Here is a 20879-nt window from a genome sequence, read left to right on the forward strand (position 1 = left end):
ATTGACCTATGTAAGCCTTCTCCGTTTCAGTTATACCAAAATGCGTATTGAATATTAATCATACGGCCTGAAGAAAAAAGTTAACTGAAACAAATTAGACTTCTTACAAAAAATTAAAAATTGGCATTAGCTTATATATACATTTATTTATTTTAGCTTGCGAAAAGATTCTAAAATTAAAATTTGATAGGGTTGTTTGTGTCCCTTGGCTGGACATGAATCATAACTTTGATAGGCCCGCCAAGACCACAGCGTGATGTTTCAAAAGCCTTTTCAGTTTCTGTTATATCAAAATGATGGGTAACAAGACGCTTCACATTCGCCTGCCCGGATGCAACTAGAGCTAAAGCGCCAGCATAACTAGAATATATAATTGTATTCATTTTACGATAATTCTTGATATATTGAATGACTTACTCGTTGCAGTATCGAAAAACTCCGCGAATATCCACTTCACGAATCAACGCATTCAGAAGAGGAAGCTTCATTTCTTCTGCTCCCATGCCCACAACTACAACAACTCCGCCAGATCGTGTTGCCTAGCATGACAGCTCGATTAAATTATAATCTAATATGCTTAGCAACTTACCATGATAGCGAGGCGTGTGCTACTTTCGGCCCCACAGCAATCGATGGATTTGTCGGGCTCTCCATTCATAGTTTGACGAACGCACTCCAATATTTCTTCGAGAGAATCATCGTTCTTAAGCAGCAGTGTGTGAGTAGCTCCCAGCTCTTCGGCAATATTCAGACGCTCTTGCAGCAAATCCGTTATCATAATCTCCGTTGCACCCATTGATTGTGCAGCCTTTATAAGGTTTATATGTAAAATAGGTTTTGCTTTGTAATGCTGCTTACGATTAGTGAAACCAATCCAATAGTTCCTGCGCCGAGGATCAGCACCTTGGAGCCAAGTCCAACGTTAGCCCGACGACAGGCATGAACGCCAACCGACAGAGGTTCCAACAAAGCACCTTCTTCCATTGTGACATGATCGGGAAGCTTGAAGCAGAAATGAGCGGCTTGCTTGTAATACCGAGTCAGATTACCATCGTATGGAGGCGTGGCACAGAAGACCATATCGGGACAGAGGTTGTACTTGCCAATTTTGCACAGTTCGCATTTGCCACAGGGAATGCCTGGCTCCATTGCCACTCGATCGCCTACAACTAAATTGCGAACTCTGCTACCAACTTTGGTTATAACGCCAGAGCTTTCATGGCCAATGATCATGGGTTTGGTCAACACAAAGTGGCCAATACGTCCGTTTACCCAATAATGGATATCTGATCCACAAATACCCACACAGTCCATGGCTATCAACACTTCTACAAAAGCCACTATGTTGATTAATTAAAGCCTTTATAGACAGCACACTTACCATCGTCGGATATTGTCGGTATTGGACGTTGTTCCTATATTCATAACTTAAGAAAATGATTCTTAAAAACAAAAATATATTTTAGCTTTTACCAAACGCAGGTCTTCAATGCCATGTAATACAGCCGTCAGATTATCCTTTCACATTTAAAATACGTATACGTAATTTTGTAAGAATTCATACGCCAAGTAACACAAACCTGCTTACACTTATCGCTTTTGCATCTAGAATTGAAATAATTCCTCTGCCACCCCGACATCGATCGGATCACATTGATTTGCGTTCCCTGGTCACGTTTTGCAAAACAATTTTCTTGTTTCTTGATTATATTATCAATTCGAGTTCCATTTTCTCTGCCATAAAAGTTTCTCTTTATATGTGATGGGCTAATACGCCACAAATCATTAAAACTACGTAACAATCTCGACGATAAAGAACTCATTTTTAAATCTTAATTTCACTGCAAAAATTATCACAAATATAAAGCGACTAATTACAGTAGAATATTTTATAATTTAATTAAATGCAATCTTTAGCCAATTTCCGCCCATTGATAAATGTTAATACTAAGATACAAAATTTATATGGAAATATTGAAATCCCTAAAGTTGAACACATTATTTTAATCAATTCGTCCACGTCATACATTGCTCATTGAAACGCCTTCTACGATTTCGAAATATCAAATGAACAAGTATTCAGATTACCTAAATATTCATAACAATAACAAGGAAAACAAATGAAAAGATTCAAGTTTCTTATAATTTATTTGTGCATGTTCGAATATATTTTATTGATGGCCAGACGGTTTCGAAATTAGTGTGAAACTAAAATTTGACAGGATTGTTTGTGTCCCTTGGCTGGACATGTATCATAACCTTGATCGCTCCGCCCAGACCATAACGAGCTGTCTCAAAGGCCTTGGCAGTCTCTGTGATATCAAAGTGATGCGTTACCAATCGCTTTACGTTTATCTTACCAGATGCCACCAGAGCCAAAGCACCAGGATAACTGCGTAAATATTTTTATTATAGTCATTTTTGAAATATGTAAATAATTAATGGAGGTAAAACTCACTCATTGCAGTAACGGAAAACTCCTCGAATGTCCACCTCACGAGCCAACGCATTAAAGAGTGGGATTTTTACTTCTGCTGCACCCATGCCCACAATAACTACCACTCCTCCAGATCGGGTAGCCTAGCATTATAATAAAATTGATTAACAAAAAATATGACATTGTTAGTCCTTCGCATACAAAGATCGCCTGGCGAGTGCTGCTCTCGGCTCCACAGCAATCAATAGCTCTATCGGGATCCTCGCTCATTGTTTGACGAATGCGCTCCGCCACAGCTTCGGCAGAATCTTCACGGTTAAGCAGCAGCGTGTGAGTGGCTCCCAGTTCTTTGGCCACATCCAGTCGATCTTGCACCAGATCCGTAATTAAAATCTCTGTTGCTCCCAAAAATTGTGCAGACTTGAAACGAAAAGAATTAAATTGCATAACTATCACAAACTAATTGTCACTTTTACTTACGATAAGTGTAACCAATCCAATAGGTCCAGCGCCGAGGATCAGCACCTTGGAGCCAAGTCCAACGTTAGCACGACGACAAGCGTGAACGCCAACCGACAGAGGTTCCAACAAGGCGGCCTCTTCCATGGTGACATGATCGGGCAGTTTGTAGCAGAAGTTTGCGGCTTGTTTATAATAGCGGGTTAAATTGCCATCGTAGGGGGGCGTGGCACAGAAGACCATGTCAGCGCAGAGATTGTATTTGCCCTGCTTGCACAGCTCACACTTCGAGCAAGGGACTCCAGGTTCAATTGCAACTCGATCACCCACAGCTAGATGCTTCACTTTGCTGCCAACTTTGGCTACAACGCCAGCGCTTTCGTGGCCAATGATCATGGGTTTAGTCAACACAAAATGTCCGATGCGTCCATGTGTCATGTAATGCACATCTGATCCGCAAATGCCAACGCTGTCCATGCCAATCAAAACCTCTAAAGTTTTCAAATAAAATAGAATGATGGACTGCCTGATGCCAATAGTTTTCGATTTTCACACTTACCATCATCGGAAATTGTCGGTATGGGACGTTGTTCCTATATGTTTATTATGGTGAAAGGACACAGATTAATCTATGTAGCTTCACTTCTTGTAAACTTTATCCTTACCAAACGCAAGTCCTCAATACCATGTAATACAGCAGTCAGATTATCCTTTGCCATTTTAAATGCGTAATTTTATTTCTCTGAAAATTTTGTACACCACGTGAAGCACAGACACAAACCCGCACGCTTCGACCGCTGTTTTGCTACTAATTCCAAAATATTCATTGTGGGCTGCTCGCTGCTCGCTGCTCACTTGCTTATCAACTTGTTTCCAATACGCAATATATATGTTTGTGTATGTGTAGGCATTATATATGTACACATGTGTGTACGCCTATTTTGTCAATTAAGGTAGGTGTGTTTAGGCTATTTATATGCACAAACAATATCAGAGTAATGTGGCTTTTGCCTTCCATATATTATCGTCGCACTTATGAACAGCTGTTCAAGCATGCAATTTTTTGCCCTGCTTGTTTACATTTATTTGTGTTGGCAGTAAATGCCGGTTTGTTCATCAGTCTATCTCACTTGCTCTATTCAAATCGCATCGCTGCTAGTGCAATAAATTAATCAATTCAGTCAAACAGCGGAATAAGTAGAAGTGAAGTGCAGTTTTCTTCGTTTTATTTTTCGAAATAATTTATTCATTTTAATAAGTGTTAGTTACATATGTATATGCATTAATTATACTCTTGCAGTTCGTATTCTATTTTGTAATTGTTGAATTCCAGACATCGGTTACCATAGGGAAATTATTATTTTTTTTTTACCAATATTACAAATGTACCATTTTCGAGATGTACCAAAATAGATTTTAAAAAATTGTAGATTTACATACATGTGTCTATATGTTTTCCAGTAGTGGTATTAATACTTTGCTAATTTTAACAAATGTGGTTGACTATAAAAAAGTGATTTAATAATTCCATTTAGTACAATTGTACCAAATGTGGCAACCGTAGTCTAGGGTTAAACTTTCTTGATATCAGTTTATTTCCATGGGGTAATTCAAACATGTAATAATTTTTATTGCCTGCAGTATAGATTAAACTGAGCGTTAGTCTTAACTTTAGATTTTAATGAGCATTACGTGTTATTGACTATAGACTGCAAGGGTACTTTATCTTCGGTGCACCGAAGTTAGCTTTGCGTTCTTGTTTGTTATCAAGTATATCTCTTAACTTTTAGAATATCTATTTAAAAACGTTTTGCTTATATCGCATATACATAGAATTATTATATTATTAGCCTCTAGTCTTGGCTGTTTTACTATATATTTTTAGCATTTAAAAATAAAAAAATGCTTTTCACTTAAAACTAAGAAAAAGTTTCCATCACGACCACAACGCAGTTGTTTTATTTTTAGTTAATTTCAATATAAATGCATAATCCGTAAATGCAACTTTAATGCTCTGCAATATATTTAAGTGTCGTATATTTGTTAGATTTGGCGTTGACTTGTAAAGAAAGAATAATCAATAATAATCACAAATGAAGTTCTGGAGATAACCAGCTAAATCCAAAAACATTGAATATTAACGGTTATTCGATCGAGTATGTTTATAGAGACTGAGACTTACATGACAAATAGCTTAACGTCTATACTCAATAAACTTTGGATAGTGATATATGTAGATAGTATATGTATGTATATTGGTATTTATGTAGCACTACAAGTGTATATAATATCTATATGCGTATATATGTATTTCAGTATATGTATCTAAAGCTGAATTTGCTTATGAAAGGAACAAACTTGGCCAAAAGGAAACTTAATACATTGAATTTTAGTTGTGCTGTACTCGCAGTACAAAGATACAGATACAGATTCGTATTTGCCTCTACCATCTACGATCTAATTACGTTTATCACACATATGGTCGAAAATCGAAACCGTCGTCGTCACAAATACAGTAGTTCGATATGATGTGGCTGCAGTGCTTTTGGAATACAATTGTTCGTATATTAGTTTATGGCAGATAAGGTAATTTGGGGAAGAGGCATTATTGATTTATGAAGCTTGCAGCCAGCACTTGATCTGGCTTCGACGGTTTTCTCTTTTTACATGGACAACTCTTGCCTGGGTTTGTTAATATGCAAACGTTGTGGATCCTGCGGAGCGACGCAAATGTCGGTTAGTATGACCACCTCATAGGGACTGCAATCGGGCATATGCAGAAAGCCACACAACCAGCCATAGAAACCCTTTTCAATGTCTGTGATGTCGTTCACCCAGCTGCTATATTGCAAACTCAGTTGCCGGAAGCCCGAGTACAAGCCAAGGCCAAAGGTGCAAAGTATTATGACGAGCGGATATGCTAGAAACAGCACCGGAGTGACAAAGATCTTGTGCAGATACGACTTCTCCTCGCAGTAATAGTTGAACATATTGTACCAGGTCAGAGTGCCAATGTAAAATGAGTACACGGCTGATATGATCGTCACAAAGGGCAAGCAGAGCAGCGAGATTAGAAAGATGTGCAGTCCAACGCCGCAGCTGCAAGTGCAGCACAGATTGCGTCCCTTGTGAGATTCATTTGCCATGGCATGCGCATTCAACTGCTCCAACTCCTCGCGACTAATGTTGATCTGCAGGTCAATTGATTGACCCTTTTTGCGACCCCGCTTAATGGTGCCAGTCATGGTTAAATAGTTGTTGGTGCCATCGCCCGCTTTGCGTGCCTGATAACGCTCCAAACTCTGATCGTACGTATTGAGCACACTGGTCTCGCCCGACTCCAGATCCTCATAGTTGGCAATGTCGGGCGAGGCACGCTGACTGCGGACATGTACCGGCAGATCCGATGTGCGTATGTTGACGCGCTTTTTGGACGACGACCGATTGCTCAGACTGAGACAATCCTGTGACTTGCTGAGCTTGGCATCCAGACTACTCTCCGAATAGCAACAGCTGCTGGGCGTCACAGTGCTGCTCTCGTGTCGCTGTGACGTTGACTTTGTGCCCTGCGAAATGGATTCAAAGTTGTGCAACTCATTCAGATTGTTCGCTGATCTTGCCGATTTGTTGCTGTGTTGCGTAGAGCTAGCCGAGTGTGTGCTGGCAATGGTGTCTTGTGGACCACCTGCTCCTGGATCGCAACCCGGCAGTTGAGGCAATGGCTGCTTGTTCTTAATAATCAGTTTAGACTTGAGCAACTCCTCCTCGAGACCCGGATTGGAGGGCGAGAGTTTGGCTCGATTTTGCTGTAACAACGGAACAAAATGGAATGAAACTGGTTCGAATTGAAATTACGGTGCATAATAATTAAATGCTGTACTTGACCGATTTATGACATGTTATGTGTCCCAATTGCATTTAACTATTATTCACTGTACTTTCTACAATGAGAAAAAAAGCGACTTACTTGCACATTAACTATGTGATCCACATAATTTTGCTTCTTGGCCTCTGCTTTGTTTTGTTGACGTTTACGTGGCGGTATGAAAACAGGGCGTTCCTTTGTTGATGTTGTTGTCACTTCCGCCGCACTCATGGCGGTTTTGCCCACCATTTTGAACTCGTTTTTTATTTTCTCTTCGCTCAGAATCTACATATTTCGCTTAATATAATATTAATAATAATATGCTACAACTCTTTGTTGAACACACACAAAATGAATGCACTTCCTTCCGGCTGTTACTGCTCAACGTCTCGCCAGCTATGTAATTATTGATTTTTCTTGGAATTTCGCTGTGTCCTTGTGCTGAATTCGCGTTCATTGGCGTTGCCGCCTTTCGGAAGACATGCAACTCGGGTTCGGGTTGGGCGGTTAATGTTTACAGCAAGCTCACGCGTGCGCTTTACAATGTTTTCAACTGCAACCAAACAGCTGTTAGTACCAATATTACTATTAAACTATTAAATTTGATAAATAAATAAAAAAAATAAGACTTAATTAGTTGCGATAGCATTATTCAAATTATTTAAAAATAGTACAAAGTACTGTAGGTGCATTTCAATTGGCCGTCTTTAAGCGAAAGTGAAACGTTTGTCAAAGTTGCCATATGTCAGCAATACAGAGTGGCGCCAAATACGTTGATACTTATCGATTATATATCGAAATGAATTTGCGTCAATATTAATTGAACCTTTATGGAAATGTAATAACCACATTTATTAATATTAAGTAATTATTTAAAAAAGTTATAACAACTGAATTGTATCCTTAGTATGCTTAATATTTTAAATTGAACGTCAACCCTGGTGACGCGAAATCAATGTTAATCGATGTTTCGCTAATATCGATAGCGCTTCGATGCAAGAAAGCTCTTGTTTTAAGAAACAACAAGTCAGATCGGTGTCGGCTGTCGGTTTTTTCCATTAGAACTTAACGCAAGAAGAAGATGTCGGCTACAGAAGGAAAAGTGGGTATTGGAAGAAATGTATTATCTAAAACAAGGTACTCATCAACTTAATTGCCCCTTGTAGGTAATTACATGCAAGGCGGCGGTTGCCTGGGAGGCAAAGAAACCACTTGTTATTGAGGAAATCGAAGTGGCCCCACCAAAAGCTCATGAAGTATATACCGCAATATCCAAAGTCTAACTGTTGTTATACAGTCTTTTACTTCCTCAGGTGCGGATCAAGATTACGGCAACCGGCGTTTGCCACACGGATGCCTTCACCTTGAGTGGTGCCGATCCTGAGGGTCTGTTTCCCTCGGTGCTGGGCCACGAGGGCGCCGGCATTGTAGAGAGCGTTGGGGAGGGCGTGACCAATTTCAAGGCAGGCGATCATGTTATTGCTTTGTATATTCCACAGTGCAACGAGTGCAAGTTTTGCCTAAGCGGCAAGACGAATCTCTGCCAGAAGATTCGCGTTACCCAGGGCGCTGGTGTGATGCCCGATGGAAGCAGCCGTTTCACATGCAAGGGCAAACAGTTGTACCACTTCATGGGCACATCCACGTTTTCGGAGTACACTGTCGTGGCAGACATTTCGCTGACCAAAGTTAATGAGACTGCGCCTCTGGAGAAGGTGTGTCTGCTGGGCTGCGGCATTTCCACTGGCTACGGCGCTGCTCTGAATACTGCTAAGGTAGAAAATCAATCGTATAATTCCATACATATCTTATTAATTATTCTATGAATGTCTTTAGGTTGAACCCGGCAGCACGTGTGCCGTCTGGGGATTGGGTGCAGTTGGCTTGGCTGTGGGACTGGGTTGTAAGAAGGCCGGCGCTGGCAAGGTCTACGGCATTGATATCAATCCTGACAAATTCGAGTTGGCCAAAAAATTCGGCTTCACCGATTTCGTCAATCCCAAAGATGTGGCTGACAAGGGTGCCATTCAAAACTATTTAATTGATCTAACTGATGGTGGCTTTGACTACACTTTCGAATGTATTGGTAATGTGAACACTATGCGTGCTGCCCTGGAGGCCACACACAAAGGTTGGGGCACCTCAGTGATCATCGGTGTCGCAGGCGCAGGCCAAGAAATTTCAACTCGGCCCTTCCAATTGGTCGTGGGTCGCGTGTGGAAGGGATCTGCCTTTGGTGGATGGCGTTCAGTTAGCGATGTTCCGCGCCTTGTGGAGGATTATTTGAAGAAGGATCTGCTGGTTGATGAGTTCATTACCCATGAAATGCCATTGTCTGAAATCAATGTGGCTTTCGATCTGATGCACAAAGGGGAAAGTATTCGCAGCATTATTAAGTACTAAAACGCCTGCATGATACATTTCATTCTGTTTTTGCATAAAACAATAAAGATTATAACTTTTCTACAAAATACACATACATATATATGTGGTTTTTGCTTTGTCACAATGTAAGTATTTTTTTGTGAAATTTTATTCTGTCGTAATAGGTTTATATTTTAATTGGCGTAAATAAAAGATGACGGAAGCTGCATTTTGATAATAACTATTTTCTGTAGTAAAGTAAATAATACTTCACTATATGTGTATGACGTATTATCATTTGAATGCTGCTTATCAGTTCTCCGTTCTATTAAATGCTTTAAATATTGCCCATTCAATCTTTGACCCTGGCATAAATGATTATTATGTGAGCATTGCGAAATTTTATGAAATTAATTATTTCAGTGGCCATGTGGTTTTTTTCATAAACTATGATATAGTTATTGCAAATTGTTTTTTTTTTTTGTAAATCTGTTTCGTAGCAATTACGAAAACAATTTAGACTTTTTACTTTGCAAAAATAATAGTTATACGGAGCTCTAAATTAAAATCACATGTGAGCTTTTATTTACTTGTGTTGAGTATTGAAAACCACAAATCTATAGGTTTAATATATCTGTATTTATTTCATACTTTTTTAGACAAGAGTATTTTGGTGATGATCTACCAGAGGGGTTTTTATTAATTATAAGTACTACCACAATAATATCATTTTTTTCCTTTTTTATAATAAATGCGCATGCAATTTTGGTATTGTTTGATATATATTTAAAATTAAAATTACCATTTTAAATGCATACACGTCGTTTTGCTTAATAACTATGTACATTATGTCTTTTATTCGTACGTCATGTAAAAAACACAATGTTATTGCATACATATAAATACATAAAATTTCTTATATTTTTTTGTTCATTTTAAATTTTGTCTATGCTCCATAAGCCTTTAAAATACTTACACACAAAACATGCTTTAAATTGGCAATGCTCTTTTTGTAAATGTGGCATTTTGTAATACAATACAATAATAATGTCTATGATTATTTGAGTATAGATGTATAAGGACTACAACTAGTATTCAGAGCGGAAGAAATGGTCGAGAATAAAGAGGAATACTGAAATTCGAAATTATCAAAAGGCAAGAAGAGTATTCATGAAATGCAAACAGTCGAGTGTGTTGTCTCGACCGTATTTGGTTAATACTAATTGATAAAAGTGTTGTGAAATTTGTTTGAGCACTGCGCGGACCAGATTAACTTGACAAAGATATAGAGATATTTAACTTGGCTAGCAACACAACCAAGTCGCAAGTCGCATCGTTTACATTTGGGTGTCGTAGTAGTAGAAATCATCGAATGGATACCCGTAAAAGACCGGGTGCTATGGCACTCACGACCAGCGCGACTTTTGCATTTCAATTTGACCCTCCAGAGTCTTGGCCAAATAAATAACAAACAGCTGCAATAGCGCAATGCCTAAAGCAACGCCAGCGATTACATACAGATTGCGTTCGGCCCAAACTCGCACGATCTCAATGCAGCCGCTAGTCCATATGCGTTTGCTGGCCGCCGCCACCGAATGCTCTTGCACTCCATAGCCGCACATAATGTTGACTAGGCCAGAGCTTATGTCCGTAGCATTTATGCAGCAACTGTAGGGCACGCCACACTTCTCTACCGACGGCGAAGAACAGTTGAAATATTCATTTTTGCCTGTAAAAGAAATGATTGAAAAAGTTGTCCACAATTAACCAGACTTGATTGCTTACTCCAATCCTGATAACCTGCATTGCTGAGGCCACAGCACTTGAACTCCTGCTGTGCAAAATCGATGAAATTCTGAAGATCCGAGTCGTCGCGATAGGAATGTATAATCTTGTCCGTAAACTGCAGTTCCAGGAATGAATTCATGTTTTGAGGGAAGACAAAGCAAATGATGGCTGCAAAAATATTAATGAAAATTAGTTAAATTTGCCCATATCAATATGAATAATTGCTATCCCACCTATGGCCATTTCCATAAGAAAGAAGACTAGCAGGCACATCGAGTAGAATTTGAGCAAACAAGTGTTCTCCCTTAGAGCGCCCAGGCAACCCGCAAAGCTGACCACAAATATCACAATGCCTGCGATGATCATAACTAGGGATATGTTAAAGATGACATCGTAGATGGTCTCGAGCCGAACCCATCCATTTCCATCCTTAAGCTTGTCCATGAACGCATAGATACCAATGGCCATCAAGAGACCTCCAAACAGCCAGAACAAAAAGTTCAGCAAAAAGATCAAATATTTCACACAGCTGGAAACGTATGTAAAATGATGTGGATACATTCTCGGGTGCATGTAACTGCCGCCGCCGTGATATCTGTGGTTACTCATGGCTGGTTTCGTTCACTATTTATACCACTAACTATAGTGAAAATGAATATCTATGTATTTGTTTGTTTGCTTAGTTTGTATGTATGAGAAAGAACGACGTTGAATATTCCACTCTTCTTCTTCCTGCACTGTTTCGCCCTTTGTTGACGCCCTCTCTTTGCGTGTGGTCCAAGCTGGCTAGAGATTAATTAAACCCAAATGCTCACATCGCGTCCGTTTTGTTGTCAAATTTAACAAATTATTTTACATTTAGCACTCATTATTATTGGTTTTTTACTATAGGAAATTAACAATTTACGACGATTATGAGAGATAACGAGATGAGTCGCGCACAAAAACAACAATGTAGTGCGACGTTGCCAGACCGCTCAGATTAATACTCACTATAGTTGGCAACGCGACACAACAGCTGGCCGCAAAAAAAAATTATATGGCAACTGCGTTTAGTTTAATAGGCAGCTGATTTCTAAATTTTTAGTTTTTCATTTTCCTTCGTTGTGAAAACATTGGCCGTTTGTGGCTGTGCTGTCCGTTAACATTTGGACGCCACTTACACAAAGCTATAAAATTATAAACAAAAGCCAAAAATAGAAATATAACAAGCAGCAGCACCAAAATTATATATTAGCAGGTGAGCGATTTTCCCGTAGCAGTCGCAAAGCCTTCAAGGACGATGGCTGTATGTGTATGTTAGTTTGTGTGTGCGCTTTTAAGTTTGCCTTGTGTCTTTCGTATAAGGCGCTTTAATTGAGAAAATTGCCGTGTACGAGGCTCAGATTATGAAAATATAAAATTCTTAATGCATTGTATTTTCGTTAAATGCAATTGTGCAAATTGCAGGCAGGCATTGGCTTTCTCTCTGTAATGCGCTTTCTCTCCGTTTCTGTGTACCCACAACATTCGTACACACACAGATACAAACACATACAGTCTGCATACACACGTAGAAATAGAACGCCAAAAACACGGAAGTGGAAAAACTTGCATAAATATTAGTTTGCTCGCGTGTATTTGTTGTGTGTTTGTGTGGGCGTAAGAGAAAAAGCGCTCATAGGCAAAACATTGACTTTTCAATGTTGTTTTTGGCTTTTCGCATGTGATTAAATAACCAGACAGCAGTGCCAAGTGCAAATTGCAAGTTGTCCGTTTCACGTTGCACGCTGGTTGTTTTCTTCTTGTGGCATTGATTGTTGTGGCGTTTTTCGTACTGCTTCGTTTGTCGCTTGTAAAAAATGTTTTCACTTTCTCGCTACGCACCGTGGGCACGAAACATCGCACTTATTGCTGCTAATGCTAACAAGCTCAGGTGCAACTTAAACATCAATCAATTAAAAAGCAGGCTCGGTGTCTCTGCTCACTCCTTTTCTGGTGAGTATAATCGGCATAGTAGTATAGGTAGACATAAACATGGACTTGGGCTTTTATTTTCCGTGGAGGGAGTGCCACATTCTTTGGCCACTTTATTAGCAGCCCTCCATCGAATGGGCTTTCAATTCAATGGATTTGATTTATTGTTAAAGTGACTCGAACAAAGCCTTAAACAAACTGCGATTCTATTGATTTTTATACCCGTCATTCAAGAGTATAGAAGGGAATTATCACTTTGGGACATACATATTAGGGTTACTACATCGTAAATATGAATGTTGGGGAACATATTTCTAGATAGTTGAGGTTTGGCTTCCAATTATTCGAGGGTTTCCTAATCTCTCTCAAATTGAAAAACATAGTTTAAACGCAAGAATGTTCAAAACTTTTTTTGTTACTAACACCATTTGGGTATGATCAAATAATAAACTTCAAATTTACCCAAACAACATTTATGGATTCCAAAAATGTTTAACAGGTATTTTACAGTCAAATACGCTCGACTGTAGATTTCTTCTGATATATTGCTGTAGAAATGCCCTCTAATTGGCCAATTTCCAATTATAGATCAATTTTCTAGTTCAAATAGTTGGCATTAATGCGCTGCTGTCCACTTCGTTTGCTATTTATAACGCCGAAGTGATTTCATTCGATCAACTCAAATTCGTCGACTATGTTTTTTGTTTATTCGTAAATCGTAAAAGAAAAAATTCGAAATGAATTCAGCGTTTTTAATTGTGTGCGACACACTTCAGTGGCTTTTCTCAATTGCTACCAACGCCGCAGATGCCGTTTTCCCCCCGTAAATTTCGTGTGCATCTTTTAGCTTTGTTTATGTTGGGCGCCACTTCATTTAAGTTGCGGCAAGAGCATTAATTTATTTTTAACCTATGCGTTTCCATCCACAATTTGTAGCTATGCAGTTGCCAAAGACTCCACAAATTTGTTCACACCTCCATCTCTTTATGTAAAATGGTCTCGGGCATTTTGTTTGTAGCTTGTTGCGCTTTGTATACAAATTACATGGCTAGATTGTTTTTCTTACACTCCACTCAATGGGTAAATCACCAGTTGAATCGATGCATTCCAAACATTTGATACCTCCCCCGCTTTAAGGTTAATCGACAATTATTATTATTGTTATTTGTTTATGCTTTATTTGACTTAGTGCAAATCATTGTTGATAACATGATTCTTATCGTCTGTGGCCAACAACTTGCATGTTTTTATAAATTATGAGCATTTAAGCTGTCGAGTACGAATCTACTGATAACTTGAGTAGTAAAACAATAGTAGATTGCAAGATTTAAAAATAAACTCTGTGATTAAAATGGCTTTTGCTCGTTAATTTAAATAATTACAACCAATGTTGAATTAGAAAACTAGAAAGCTTGCAGAAACAAGGCAGGGCAGATTTTAAATTTCATACTATAATATTAAAAGTAAAGGTGTTAAAGGCTTATTCGTTTGTGAACCCGAACACGAAGCACACTTTTCGCTGTAAATTAATATGAATTGCTCAATTGTTGTGAACCAACAAAAAAAAACATGTTAACCGCAAACTTAGGCACTAAACTCTACTCAAATTGCAGATTCACGTCAGGGCAACACAACAAATTCCACAGCCAACATGGAGAATAAAAGCGACAAGATTACTGTCAACAAAGAGGAACTACGCAAACGTCTAACCCCGCTGCAGTATCAGGTTACACAAGAAGCGGGCACCGAGCGCCCCTTTACAGGTTTGCTTTAATAAACTAGCTTATCTAACTAGTACAATGCAACTCAATGATATACAACATATTTGCAGGGTGTTACAACAAGCACTACGAGAAGGGGATGTATCAGTGCATTGTCTGTCATCAGGACTTGTTTAGCTCTGACACCAAGTACGATTCCGGTTGTGGTTGGCCAGCGTTTAACGATGTGGTCGATAAGGGTAAAGTGACCTTGCATCGGGATGCCAGTATACCAGGTATGTCGACTTGATCTCTAGGGCGATCTACAATAGCCTAGATTCGTTCAGCACTTTAGATGTTTGGCCGAAAGTTTTTTTTTGCATTTGAGATTTACGTTTGTACAAAGTTTTTTGATTTTTATTTGTTTGTTGTCGCTTCGCAATACCGCCTTTGACTGAAAATTTATTCGATTCAATTGAAGTTAAAGCACCCTGCGTAGCAGAATTTAATTTAGATAAAATATATTATTTTGATAGATTTTAGTTGAAGTTTGTTCAGTGTCTTGACTGTTAAAATCTGTAAAAATATCGAAAGCGTGAAAAAGCGAATGTTGCAATATCGCGCTTTATTTGAAGATATGAAAATGATTGCTATGTGACATTTGTGTATTATCCTTCTGTGTTTGTTTTGTTAATTGAAGAGTCCTGAATACTCGTTCAAAGTATTTAGATAGTACATACATCCTATACGTTTGTTATAAACATTCTTTAAAGTCGTGTGTTCACTGTAGTTGTTGGAATCGCTTAAACGCCTACTGTTTGTCCCATTAACGTTAATTGTGAGTTATGTCCTGTTTGATGAATGTGCAACTTCTAATCCAATTCTGATTCTGAACATAAACCAACTAAAAACTTATCTAATTGAGTATTATTCTTTTATCCACATCTTTTTTGCTAACCAAAAACCAAAACCGAAAACTTCTTTCACAAAATTTCCCCCAATAAAAAAATTATAAAATACTAAATTAACGTAATATATGAATAAAAATACAGTAGTCATTTCAAAAACGTTAGGCATGGTGCGCACTGAGGTGCGCTGCTCCAAGTGCTCGGCTCACATGGGTCATGTGTTCGATGATGGACCGCCACCGAAGCATCGACGCTACTGCATCAACTCAGCATCGATTGATTTTGTGAAAAGTACAACTACATCCACGACGACATCGTCCAAGAAATAATAATATTTACTCTTGATATTATTTACACAACTTATTGATATTATGGATGTGGATTAGTTACCGACAAAGAAACCCATAAACAAATTTTATTGTGTTAAGTTTGACGTACATTATAGTATGCCAATTTGAGAAGAGTTTATTTACAAGATACTTACATAATTATTATTGCGCGGAATGTGTGATTTGAGGCCTGACATAAAGTATTAATACCCCTATGTAACGGATATTCCATTTCTTACAATGGATCAGACCGAATAAATTTACTACAATATGTTTTAGTTAATATGTTTTTCTGCGATTACTTGATAACTCATTTTTCAATTGCGGTTTCAATATACATAATATATAACTTCATTCAAGTGTATCCATAAAGCACGCACAAGCTTATCGTCATTATTATCTTAAGTTTTCTCAAACATTCCTTCTCATCCCTATTTGGGTTAGGTACCATGTACATAAATGTTGTATGGATGGATTTACCAACAAAAAAAAAAACTTACTGAAACAAATAGTTGGTCGCCTTGCTTACTCTTCTTATTTCTATTTATTTATTATACTCCTATTTGTGTTTTTATTTGGTTCAACAATTGCTCATTTCGTTTTGTGTTGATTATTGCTTTTGCTTTTATACATTATATTTCAATCTTATTTGAAACATTGCAAGACTATTTGTAGCCGATCCATATATTGTCCAACAAACTGAATAATGTGTATTTTTCGTATATTTTTCTATTTCTCTTTTTTTAACTCGCTTCGAAAACAAAAACAATACCAATATTTAATGTAACTGTAAACGTTCTTGGGGGTTTGTTTTGCTAACAAAACACAAACACACACTCACACATACACTCTCGAAATCATTGTTAAAATAATTACACATACACCTGATGCATAAAATGGCTTTTCTAACAACAAAATATTATATTATAATGTATCGAATTTCATTACTTATACATTTTCAATTTCATCCTATTTTTCATTTTCTCAACTGACGCCATCTCTTTCGTTTCTTTCCTTCGCTATCGCACCTTTCGAACATTGTCATATGACACATTTGTTGTCTCGTTATCTCGTTATCTCGCTGTCTCTTGCACAATTGCATTTTTGCTGTTCTATCTATTTTTTTCTCTTTGCTTGGATCATTATTTCTCTTATGTTATTTGTACGCTCTTGCATTCATATCCTGTCACTGTCACTCTATTCCTCTGCTTTTCATTCCACTTGTTTTACCATTTATTTCTTAAACTATTTGATTTTTTTCTTATATCGATTTGAACAAATTGAATGAAATGCAATTATTCAACAAATATTGTAAAAACAAAACAAACAAACAACAATGAAAACCTAATGCAATGCAAAAATTCAAAAACCAAAAAACCAACAAACGTACCCAAATTAATATCCACAATTTGCAAATATACAAATTAAAAAGGGGGCAATATTTTACTACTAATTGCACATCCAGAACGCATACGCACCGAGGTACGCTGCGCTCGCTGCAACGCCCACATGGGCCACGTTTTTGAAGACGGACCGAAGCCGACACGCAAACGCTACTGCATCAATTCAGCATCCATTGAGTTTGTCGAAGCGACGGATACATCAGCTTCAGCCTCAGCGCAGACATTAAGTCCCCAAGGTACACCAATTGCACAGCAATGAGAAATGCCAGGGGCTTGGAATCGGTATCAGGATCGGAAATGGGAACGAGTGGGAATGGAACAATCAACGAATACGAAAAATGTGCGAAAGAGTCTAACCTCAATGTTGCTGTTAAGGGTTTTTACACGTATTTTCTAACTTTCCGTAAATGTGGCCAATTATTCCTAGCATACGTCTATTGACATCTATTGATACTATCTTTTGATCAAATGGGCAGCTATTCATCAATTGTTCACATGAAAAAATATAAAACAAAACGAAAAAAAATCAAAGAAGATTAACATAAAAACTTCCGTCTGTTTGTGTAAATAGCTAAATGTTTCTCTCTTTTACTTTGTTATATTTATACATACATACAGTACATATGCCTACATTAATACTTTGTAATACACACATACACATTAATAATTTTAAAATGTGCGCGCTAATAAACGTGTATTTTTTACAATATACAAAAATCAATTTGCATAGATTGCTTGTTTTTGTTTTGTTGACAGTATTTTATGCAGTTTTTGCTTCTCACGCTTTTTAGGCGCCAAGTCGCAAGCAGGTGCGAACAGCTGTTCTCGCATCGCGTTGCCAACCTAACTGAATATGTGTTGCCCACAGTAAGTAGCGAATTGTGATGTAATAACCGATTCCGAAAAGAATTATGTGAAGCAACAAATTGTACTAAATCAATAAAACGATTCAATTGAGTTGCTGTTGTTCAATTAATTTCAAATAAATTTGTGCTGACAAGCAAACACATGTTGCTCACATTCATTTAAAGTGAATAACTCAATAATGCAAAGCAATGTAGGGTGACTTCTATTCAGCCTGACCAACTGTTTGCACACTTGCAGCATTGTAGGTGCACGTGTGTGTGGGTACAAATCGGTGTACAAGTCTGTGACATTCAAAATGTTGTTATGTCGCGTATCAGACAGCAAGCCGGTAAATTGGTCGTCGAATGTTGAAGCGATCACAACGTGTCTTGGTTTTGCTTGTGCGGTCTGTAAATTATAAATTTTCAATTATCTAACAACAATCGTTAAAAGCGCAATCAGTGTGGGCAATAATGAAAGATAATGGCATCCAAGCAGCCGCCCAATAAATCCACTCCACGATAAGATTATACCTATGTTTTGGATGCTTGTCGTTTCCAAGAAGCGCAGTCCGAGTTGCTAAAATTAAACAGGCAGAACGCTAAAAGCATGCACAAAATTGCAAATCGGAGCAAATTGAGCACAACAACGTGATACTCAACAAAGTATTACGACACTCTGTTCGCGTTCTATACGTTACAACCGTTTCGTTACGTGTCGTTACGTTCGTTGTAACGGGCGGCAAAATGAAGGAATGGCTTAAAATCTCATGCCTGCTGTGCGTCTTTGGCTTCGTACGCGAAATTCGACCTTCAGAACCGTATGTTACCGAATACCTTTTGGGACCATGGCGAAATATTACCGAAGATCAGGTGAGTATAAAATGTGAGTTACTTAAACGCAATTAAAATGTCTAATCGTCTGTTATTCGTAGTTGACCCGAGATGTCTATCCAGTGGGTACTTACTCACATCTGGTCCAATTGATTTTCGTTTTTCTAATCACTGACTTTCTGCGGTAAATATATATTCAGATATATCTATATAATACTTCAAATAACTTTCTTACATACAGGTACAAGCCGCTCATCATCACTGTGGGCGCCGCTGGTGTTATTATATGGAGCATGCTTATATGGACAACCAGTTTGCTCTCACTGCAAATTTTGGAATTCTTCTATGGCACCTATATGGCCGCCGAGGTGGCCTACTACACTTACATATATGCCAAGGTCGATAAGAAGTATTATCCTCGTGTCACATCGCACACGCGAGCCGCAATGTTTGCCGGCAAACTAATCTCTGGTATTACATCACAGCTGATGATCAATCTAGATCTAATGAACTACAAAGAGCTCAACTATATTACATTAGCCAGTGAGTAATTAATTATATTATTAAAAACTCTTTCCATAGACTATATCGGGTTTAAACTGTCTGTCTGAATCGGCGATCACCCAGCTGTATGCAATTTTGAAATTGACAATAGTTTTGTAGGTGCCACTCAAATAGATCTAGAGCTTAGAGTTCTAGCCGACCTTTCTTTAAAAATAGCCAATTGTAAAACATTTTTTATGTTATGTTACAACATGATTAATTCGAACCGCAGCTCTAGCTTATGCATCCAATGAATAGTGATGTATTTATCTCTCTAATAAAACAAAATTAAATGGGGAGCTGGGCAGCTAAGATTAGAAATTGAGATTATAAAAATAATTGGATAGTCTAGACTATAGATTGCTAAACTTTATACTTTATAGTCTTGTACCGTTTATACATTTTTTCCGTATATTCACAGCTCAAATACTGGCGATGCTGTGGGCCTTTAGTCTACCCAAGGTCGATAAGAGCTTGTACTTTCATCGAGAGGCCTATTTAACAGAGGCTACGCCCACTATCGCCAGGCCCAAACCAGGTGAACAACAGGAATCGGCTGTCACAGAGACTGAGACTGAGGTATGCCAACCGGTAAAACTTCGGAGCCAGAGCAGTGCGGGCGCGCTGTTGTGGCAACACTTTCACAATGCCTACACCAATCCGCGAGTGGTGCAGTGGAGCTTGTGGTATGCCATAGGTCTAGCGGGTTATCTGCAGGTGACCTACTACATGCAGGTGCTGTGGAAAGTGATTGAGCCAGAGCCACAGATTGCGTGGAATGGCGCTGTCGATGCTGTCCTCACCGCACTGGCAGCATTGTGTGCTCTTGCTGCAGGATATCTGCACACTGGTCGTCTTAGACCACGCGCCAGTTTGCTGGTGCTTTCCGTGCTGTCAGCACTGGAGGGCGGCAGTGTTTTAATCTGCTGTTGGACCAACAACATCTACTGGTCATATGCGGGCTTTGTAATCTTTGGCGCACTCTATGGCTTTACTATTACAGTTGCCAGGTAAGCGTTATCTTTGCTAAACTATATCAGTGATATATTTATTTCATTTCTTGTGATTACAGCGCAGAGGTGGCACGAAACTTGCAGGAGGACAGCTTTGGACTGGTCTTTGGCATCAATACTCTACTGGCTTTGGTCTTTCAATCGCTACTTACCATAATTGTTGTCTCGGAAACGGGATTTGCTCTTGATCCTGTTGGACAATACACAGTATACGCTTTCTATTTCATTGCTGTGGCCGTCATCTACTTTATATCCGTCACGATTGAGCACTTTTGGCGACGCAGCAAGTCTACAGAAAAGTTGGCCGACAGCTTAGAATAGAGCCGCTCATTATGTACTTAATAATTAGTTGTTAGTAAGTTGTGGTTAAAGTTCTAGTTATGAAGATGTTCCTATACAAATATCAGCGTACAAATTGCAGAATCGGTACGGTAG

At 38.5% G+C, this 20879-nt stretch overlaps 7 protein-coding genes across 11 annotated transcripts; 3 read left to right on the forward strand and 4 right to left on the reverse strand.

Annotated features, from left to right (window-relative positions):
* Positions 1 to 149: 149 nt before the first annotated feature.
* On the reverse strand, positions 150 to 1988 carry LOC133837330 (sorbitol dehydrogenase-like). The gene is made up of 7 exons (XM_062268045.1): positions 1581 to 1988; positions 1474 to 1518; positions 1382 to 1415; positions 859 to 1328; positions 590 to 808; positions 418 to 539; positions 150 to 360 (listed from the first exon to the last, which is right to left on the reverse strand). The coding sequence occupies exons 1-7, from the start codon at positions 1821 to 1823 to the stop codon at positions 177 to 179; spliced, it is 1317 nt and encodes a 438-aa protein (XP_062124029.1). The 5' UTR covers positions 1824 to 1988; the 3' UTR covers positions 150 to 176.
* Positions 1989 to 2129: 141 nt separating this feature from the next.
* Positions 2130 to 3719, reverse strand: LOC133837333 (sorbitol dehydrogenase-like). The gene is made up of 6 exons (XM_062268049.1): positions 3562 to 3719; positions 3456 to 3489; positions 2918 to 3387; positions 2639 to 2857; positions 2459 to 2580; positions 2130 to 2392 (listed from the first exon to the last, which is right to left on the reverse strand). The coding sequence occupies exons 1-6, from the start codon at positions 3613 to 3615 to the stop codon at positions 2209 to 2211; spliced, it is 1083 nt and encodes a 360-aa protein (XP_062124033.1). The 5' UTR covers positions 3616 to 3719; the 3' UTR covers positions 2130 to 2208.
* Positions 3720 to 4089: 370 nt separating this feature from the next.
* LOC133837331 (uncharacterized) lies at positions 4090 to 7461 on the reverse strand. The gene is made up of 2 exons (XM_062268047.1): positions 6864 to 7461; positions 4090 to 6702 (listed from the first exon to the last, which is right to left on the reverse strand). Exons 1-2 carry the CDS (start codon positions 7008 to 7010, stop codon positions 5560 to 5562), a joined length of 1290 nt encoding a protein of 429 aa, XP_062124031.1. The 5' UTR covers positions 7011 to 7461; the 3' UTR covers positions 4090 to 5559.
* A 246-nt stretch (positions 7462 to 7707) lies between these two features.
* Positions 7708 to 9236, forward strand: LOC133837332 (alcohol dehydrogenase class-3). Its single transcript, XM_062268048.1, has 4 exons — positions 7708 to 7863; positions 7928 to 8017; positions 8075 to 8536; positions 8598 to 9236. Exons 1-4 carry the CDS (start codon positions 7843 to 7845, stop codon positions 9162 to 9164), a joined length of 1140 nt encoding a protein of 379 aa, XP_062124032.1. The 5' UTR covers positions 7708 to 7842; the 3' UTR covers positions 9165 to 9236.
* A 924-nt stretch (positions 9237 to 10160) lies between these two features.
* Positions 10161 to 11860, reverse strand: LOC133837334 (tetraspanin-33). Its single transcript, XM_062268050.1, has 3 exons — positions 11147 to 11860; positions 10911 to 11081; positions 10161 to 10854 (listed from the first exon to the last, which is right to left on the reverse strand). The coding sequence occupies exons 1-3, from the start codon at positions 11520 to 11522 to the stop codon at positions 10532 to 10534; spliced, it is 870 nt and encodes a 289-aa protein (XP_062124034.1). The 5' UTR covers positions 11523 to 11860; the 3' UTR covers positions 10161 to 10531.
* A 134-nt stretch (positions 11861 to 11994) lies between these two features.
* Positions 11995 to 17930, forward strand: LOC133837335 (methionine-R-sulfoxide reductase B1). Of its 5 annotated transcripts, none has more exons than XM_062268054.1 (4): positions 11995 to 12153; positions 14483 to 14632; positions 14701 to 14865; positions 15622 to 17175. In XM_062268054.1, exons 2-4 carry the CDS (start codon positions 14521 to 14523, stop codon positions 15804 to 15806), a joined length of 462 nt encoding a protein of 153 aa, XP_062124038.1. In that variant the 5' UTR covers positions 11995 to 12153; positions 14483 to 14520; the 3' UTR covers positions 15807 to 17175. The 5 variants fall into 5 exon arrangements, with proteins under 5 accessions (XP_062124038.1, XP_062124039.1, XP_062124035.1 ...); XM_062268055.1 differs by having other exon boundaries at positions 15643 to 17175; XM_062268051.1 differs by lacking the exon at positions 15622 to 17175 and adding an exon at positions 17239 to 17930 and having other exon boundaries at positions 11997 to 12153.
* Positions 17931 to 18365: 435 nt separating this feature from the next.
* Positions 18366 to 20861, forward strand: LOC133837328 (thiamine transporter 1). The gene is made up of 5 exons (XM_062268043.1): positions 18366 to 18927; positions 18990 to 19072; positions 19130 to 19431; positions 19853 to 20441; positions 20504 to 20861. The coding sequence occupies exons 1-5, from the start codon at positions 18802 to 18804 to the stop codon at positions 20763 to 20765; spliced, it is 1362 nt and encodes a 453-aa protein (XP_062124027.1). The 5' UTR covers positions 18366 to 18801; the 3' UTR covers positions 20766 to 20861.
* The last annotated feature ends 18 nt before the right edge of the window (positions 20862 to 20879 follow it).

This window comes from Drosophila sulfurigaster, chromosome 2R (genome assembly GCF_023558435.1).
Source record: "Drosophila sulfurigaster albostrigata strain 15112-1811.04 chromosome 2R, ASM2355843v2, whole genome shotgun sequence".
NCBI classification, from domain to species: domain Eukaryota; kingdom Metazoa; phylum Arthropoda; class Insecta; order Diptera; family Drosophilidae; genus Drosophila; species Drosophila sulfurigaster.

What these genes read in the sequence shown, in the direction of transcription:
- LOC133837330 (XM_062268045.1), bottom strand. Translation starts at nt 1,823, where the DNA reads ATGAGTTCTTTATCGTCGAGATTGTTACGTAGTTTTAATGATTTGTGG. An exon ending in ACCGACAATATCCGACGATG is followed by an intron (nt 1,329 to 1,381) that starts GTAAGTGTGCTG and finishes TGGCTTTTGTAG; the next exon opens with AAGTGTTGATAGCCATGGAC. An exon ending in GTTTTTCGATACTGCAACGA is followed by an intron (nt 361 to 417) that starts GTAAGTCATTCA and finishes TATATATTCTAG; the next exon opens with TTATGCTGGCGCTTTAGCTC.
- LOC133837333 (XM_062268049.1), bottom strand. Translation starts at nt 3,615, where the DNA reads ATGGCAAAGGATAATCTGACTGCTGTATTACATGGTATTGAGGACTTG. An exon ending in TTGGATTGGTTACACTTATC is followed by an intron (nt 2,858 to 2,917) that starts GTAAGTAAAAGT and finishes TTTCGTTTCAAG; the next exon opens with TCTGCACAATTTTTGGGAGC. An exon ending in GTTTTCCGTTACTGCAATGA is followed by an intron (nt 2,393 to 2,458) that starts GTGAGTTTTACC and finishes ATATTTACGCAG; the next exon opens with TTATCCTGGTGCTTTGGCTC.
- LOC133837331 (XM_062268047.1), bottom strand. Translation starts at nt 7,010, where the DNA reads ATGGTGGGCAAAACCGCCATGAGTGCGGCGGAAGTGACAACAACATCA. An exon ending in ATCACATAGTTAATGTGCAA is followed by an intron (nt 6,703 to 6,863) that starts GTAAGTCGCTTT and finishes CCGTTGTTACAG; the next exon opens with CAAAATCGAGCCAAACTCTC.
- LOC133837332 (XM_062268048.1), top strand. Translation starts at nt 7,843, where the DNA reads ATGTCGGCTACAGAAGGAAAA. An exon ending in CCCCACCAAAAGCTCATGAA is followed by an intron (nt 8,018 to 8,074) that starts GTATATACCGCA and finishes TTACTTCCTCAG; the next exon opens with GTGCGGATCAAGATTACGGC. An exon ending in CTGCTCTGAATACTGCTAAG is followed by an intron (nt 8,537 to 8,597) that starts GTAGAAAATCAA and finishes GAATGTCTTTAG; the next exon opens with GTTGAACCCGGCAGCACGTG.
- LOC133837334 (XM_062268050.1), bottom strand. Translation starts at nt 11,522, where the DNA reads ATGAGTAACCACAGATATCACGGCGGCGGCAGTTACATGCACCCGAGA. An exon ending in TCTTATGGAAATGGCCATAG is followed by an intron (nt 11,082 to 11,146) that starts GTGGGATAGCAA and finishes ATATTTTTGCAG; the next exon opens with CCATCATTTGCTTTGTCTTC. An exon ending in TGCAGGTTATCAGGATTGGA is followed by an intron (nt 10,855 to 10,910) that starts GTAAGCAATCAA and finishes TTTCTTTTACAG; the next exon opens with GCAAAAATGAATATTTCAAC.
- LOC133837335 (XM_062268051.1), top strand. Translation starts at nt 14,521, where the DNA reads ATGGAGAATAAAAGCGACAAGATTACTGTCAACAAAGAGGAACTACGC. An exon ending in CACCGAGCGCCCCTTTACAG is followed by an intron (nt 14,633 to 14,700) that starts GTTTGCTTTAAT and finishes ACATATTTGCAG; the next exon opens with GGTGTTACAACAAGCACTAC. An exon ending in TCGGGATGCCAGTATACCAG is followed by an intron (nt 14,866 to 17,238) that starts GTATGTCGACTT and finishes CAAATTAAAAAG; the next exon opens with GGGGCAATATTTTACTACTA.
- LOC133837328 (XM_062268043.1), top strand. Translation starts at nt 18,802, where the DNA reads ATGAAGGAATGGCTTAAAATCTCATGCCTGCTGTGCGTCTTTGGCTTC. An exon ending in GAAATATTACCGAAGATCAG is followed by an intron (nt 18,928 to 18,989) that starts GTGAGTATAAAA and finishes TGTTATTCGTAG; the next exon opens with TTGACCCGAGATGTCTATCC. An exon ending in TTTACTATTACAGTTGCCAG is followed by an intron (nt 20,442 to 20,503) that starts GTAAGCGTTATC and finishes TTGTGATTACAG; the next exon opens with CGCAGAGGTGGCACGAAACT.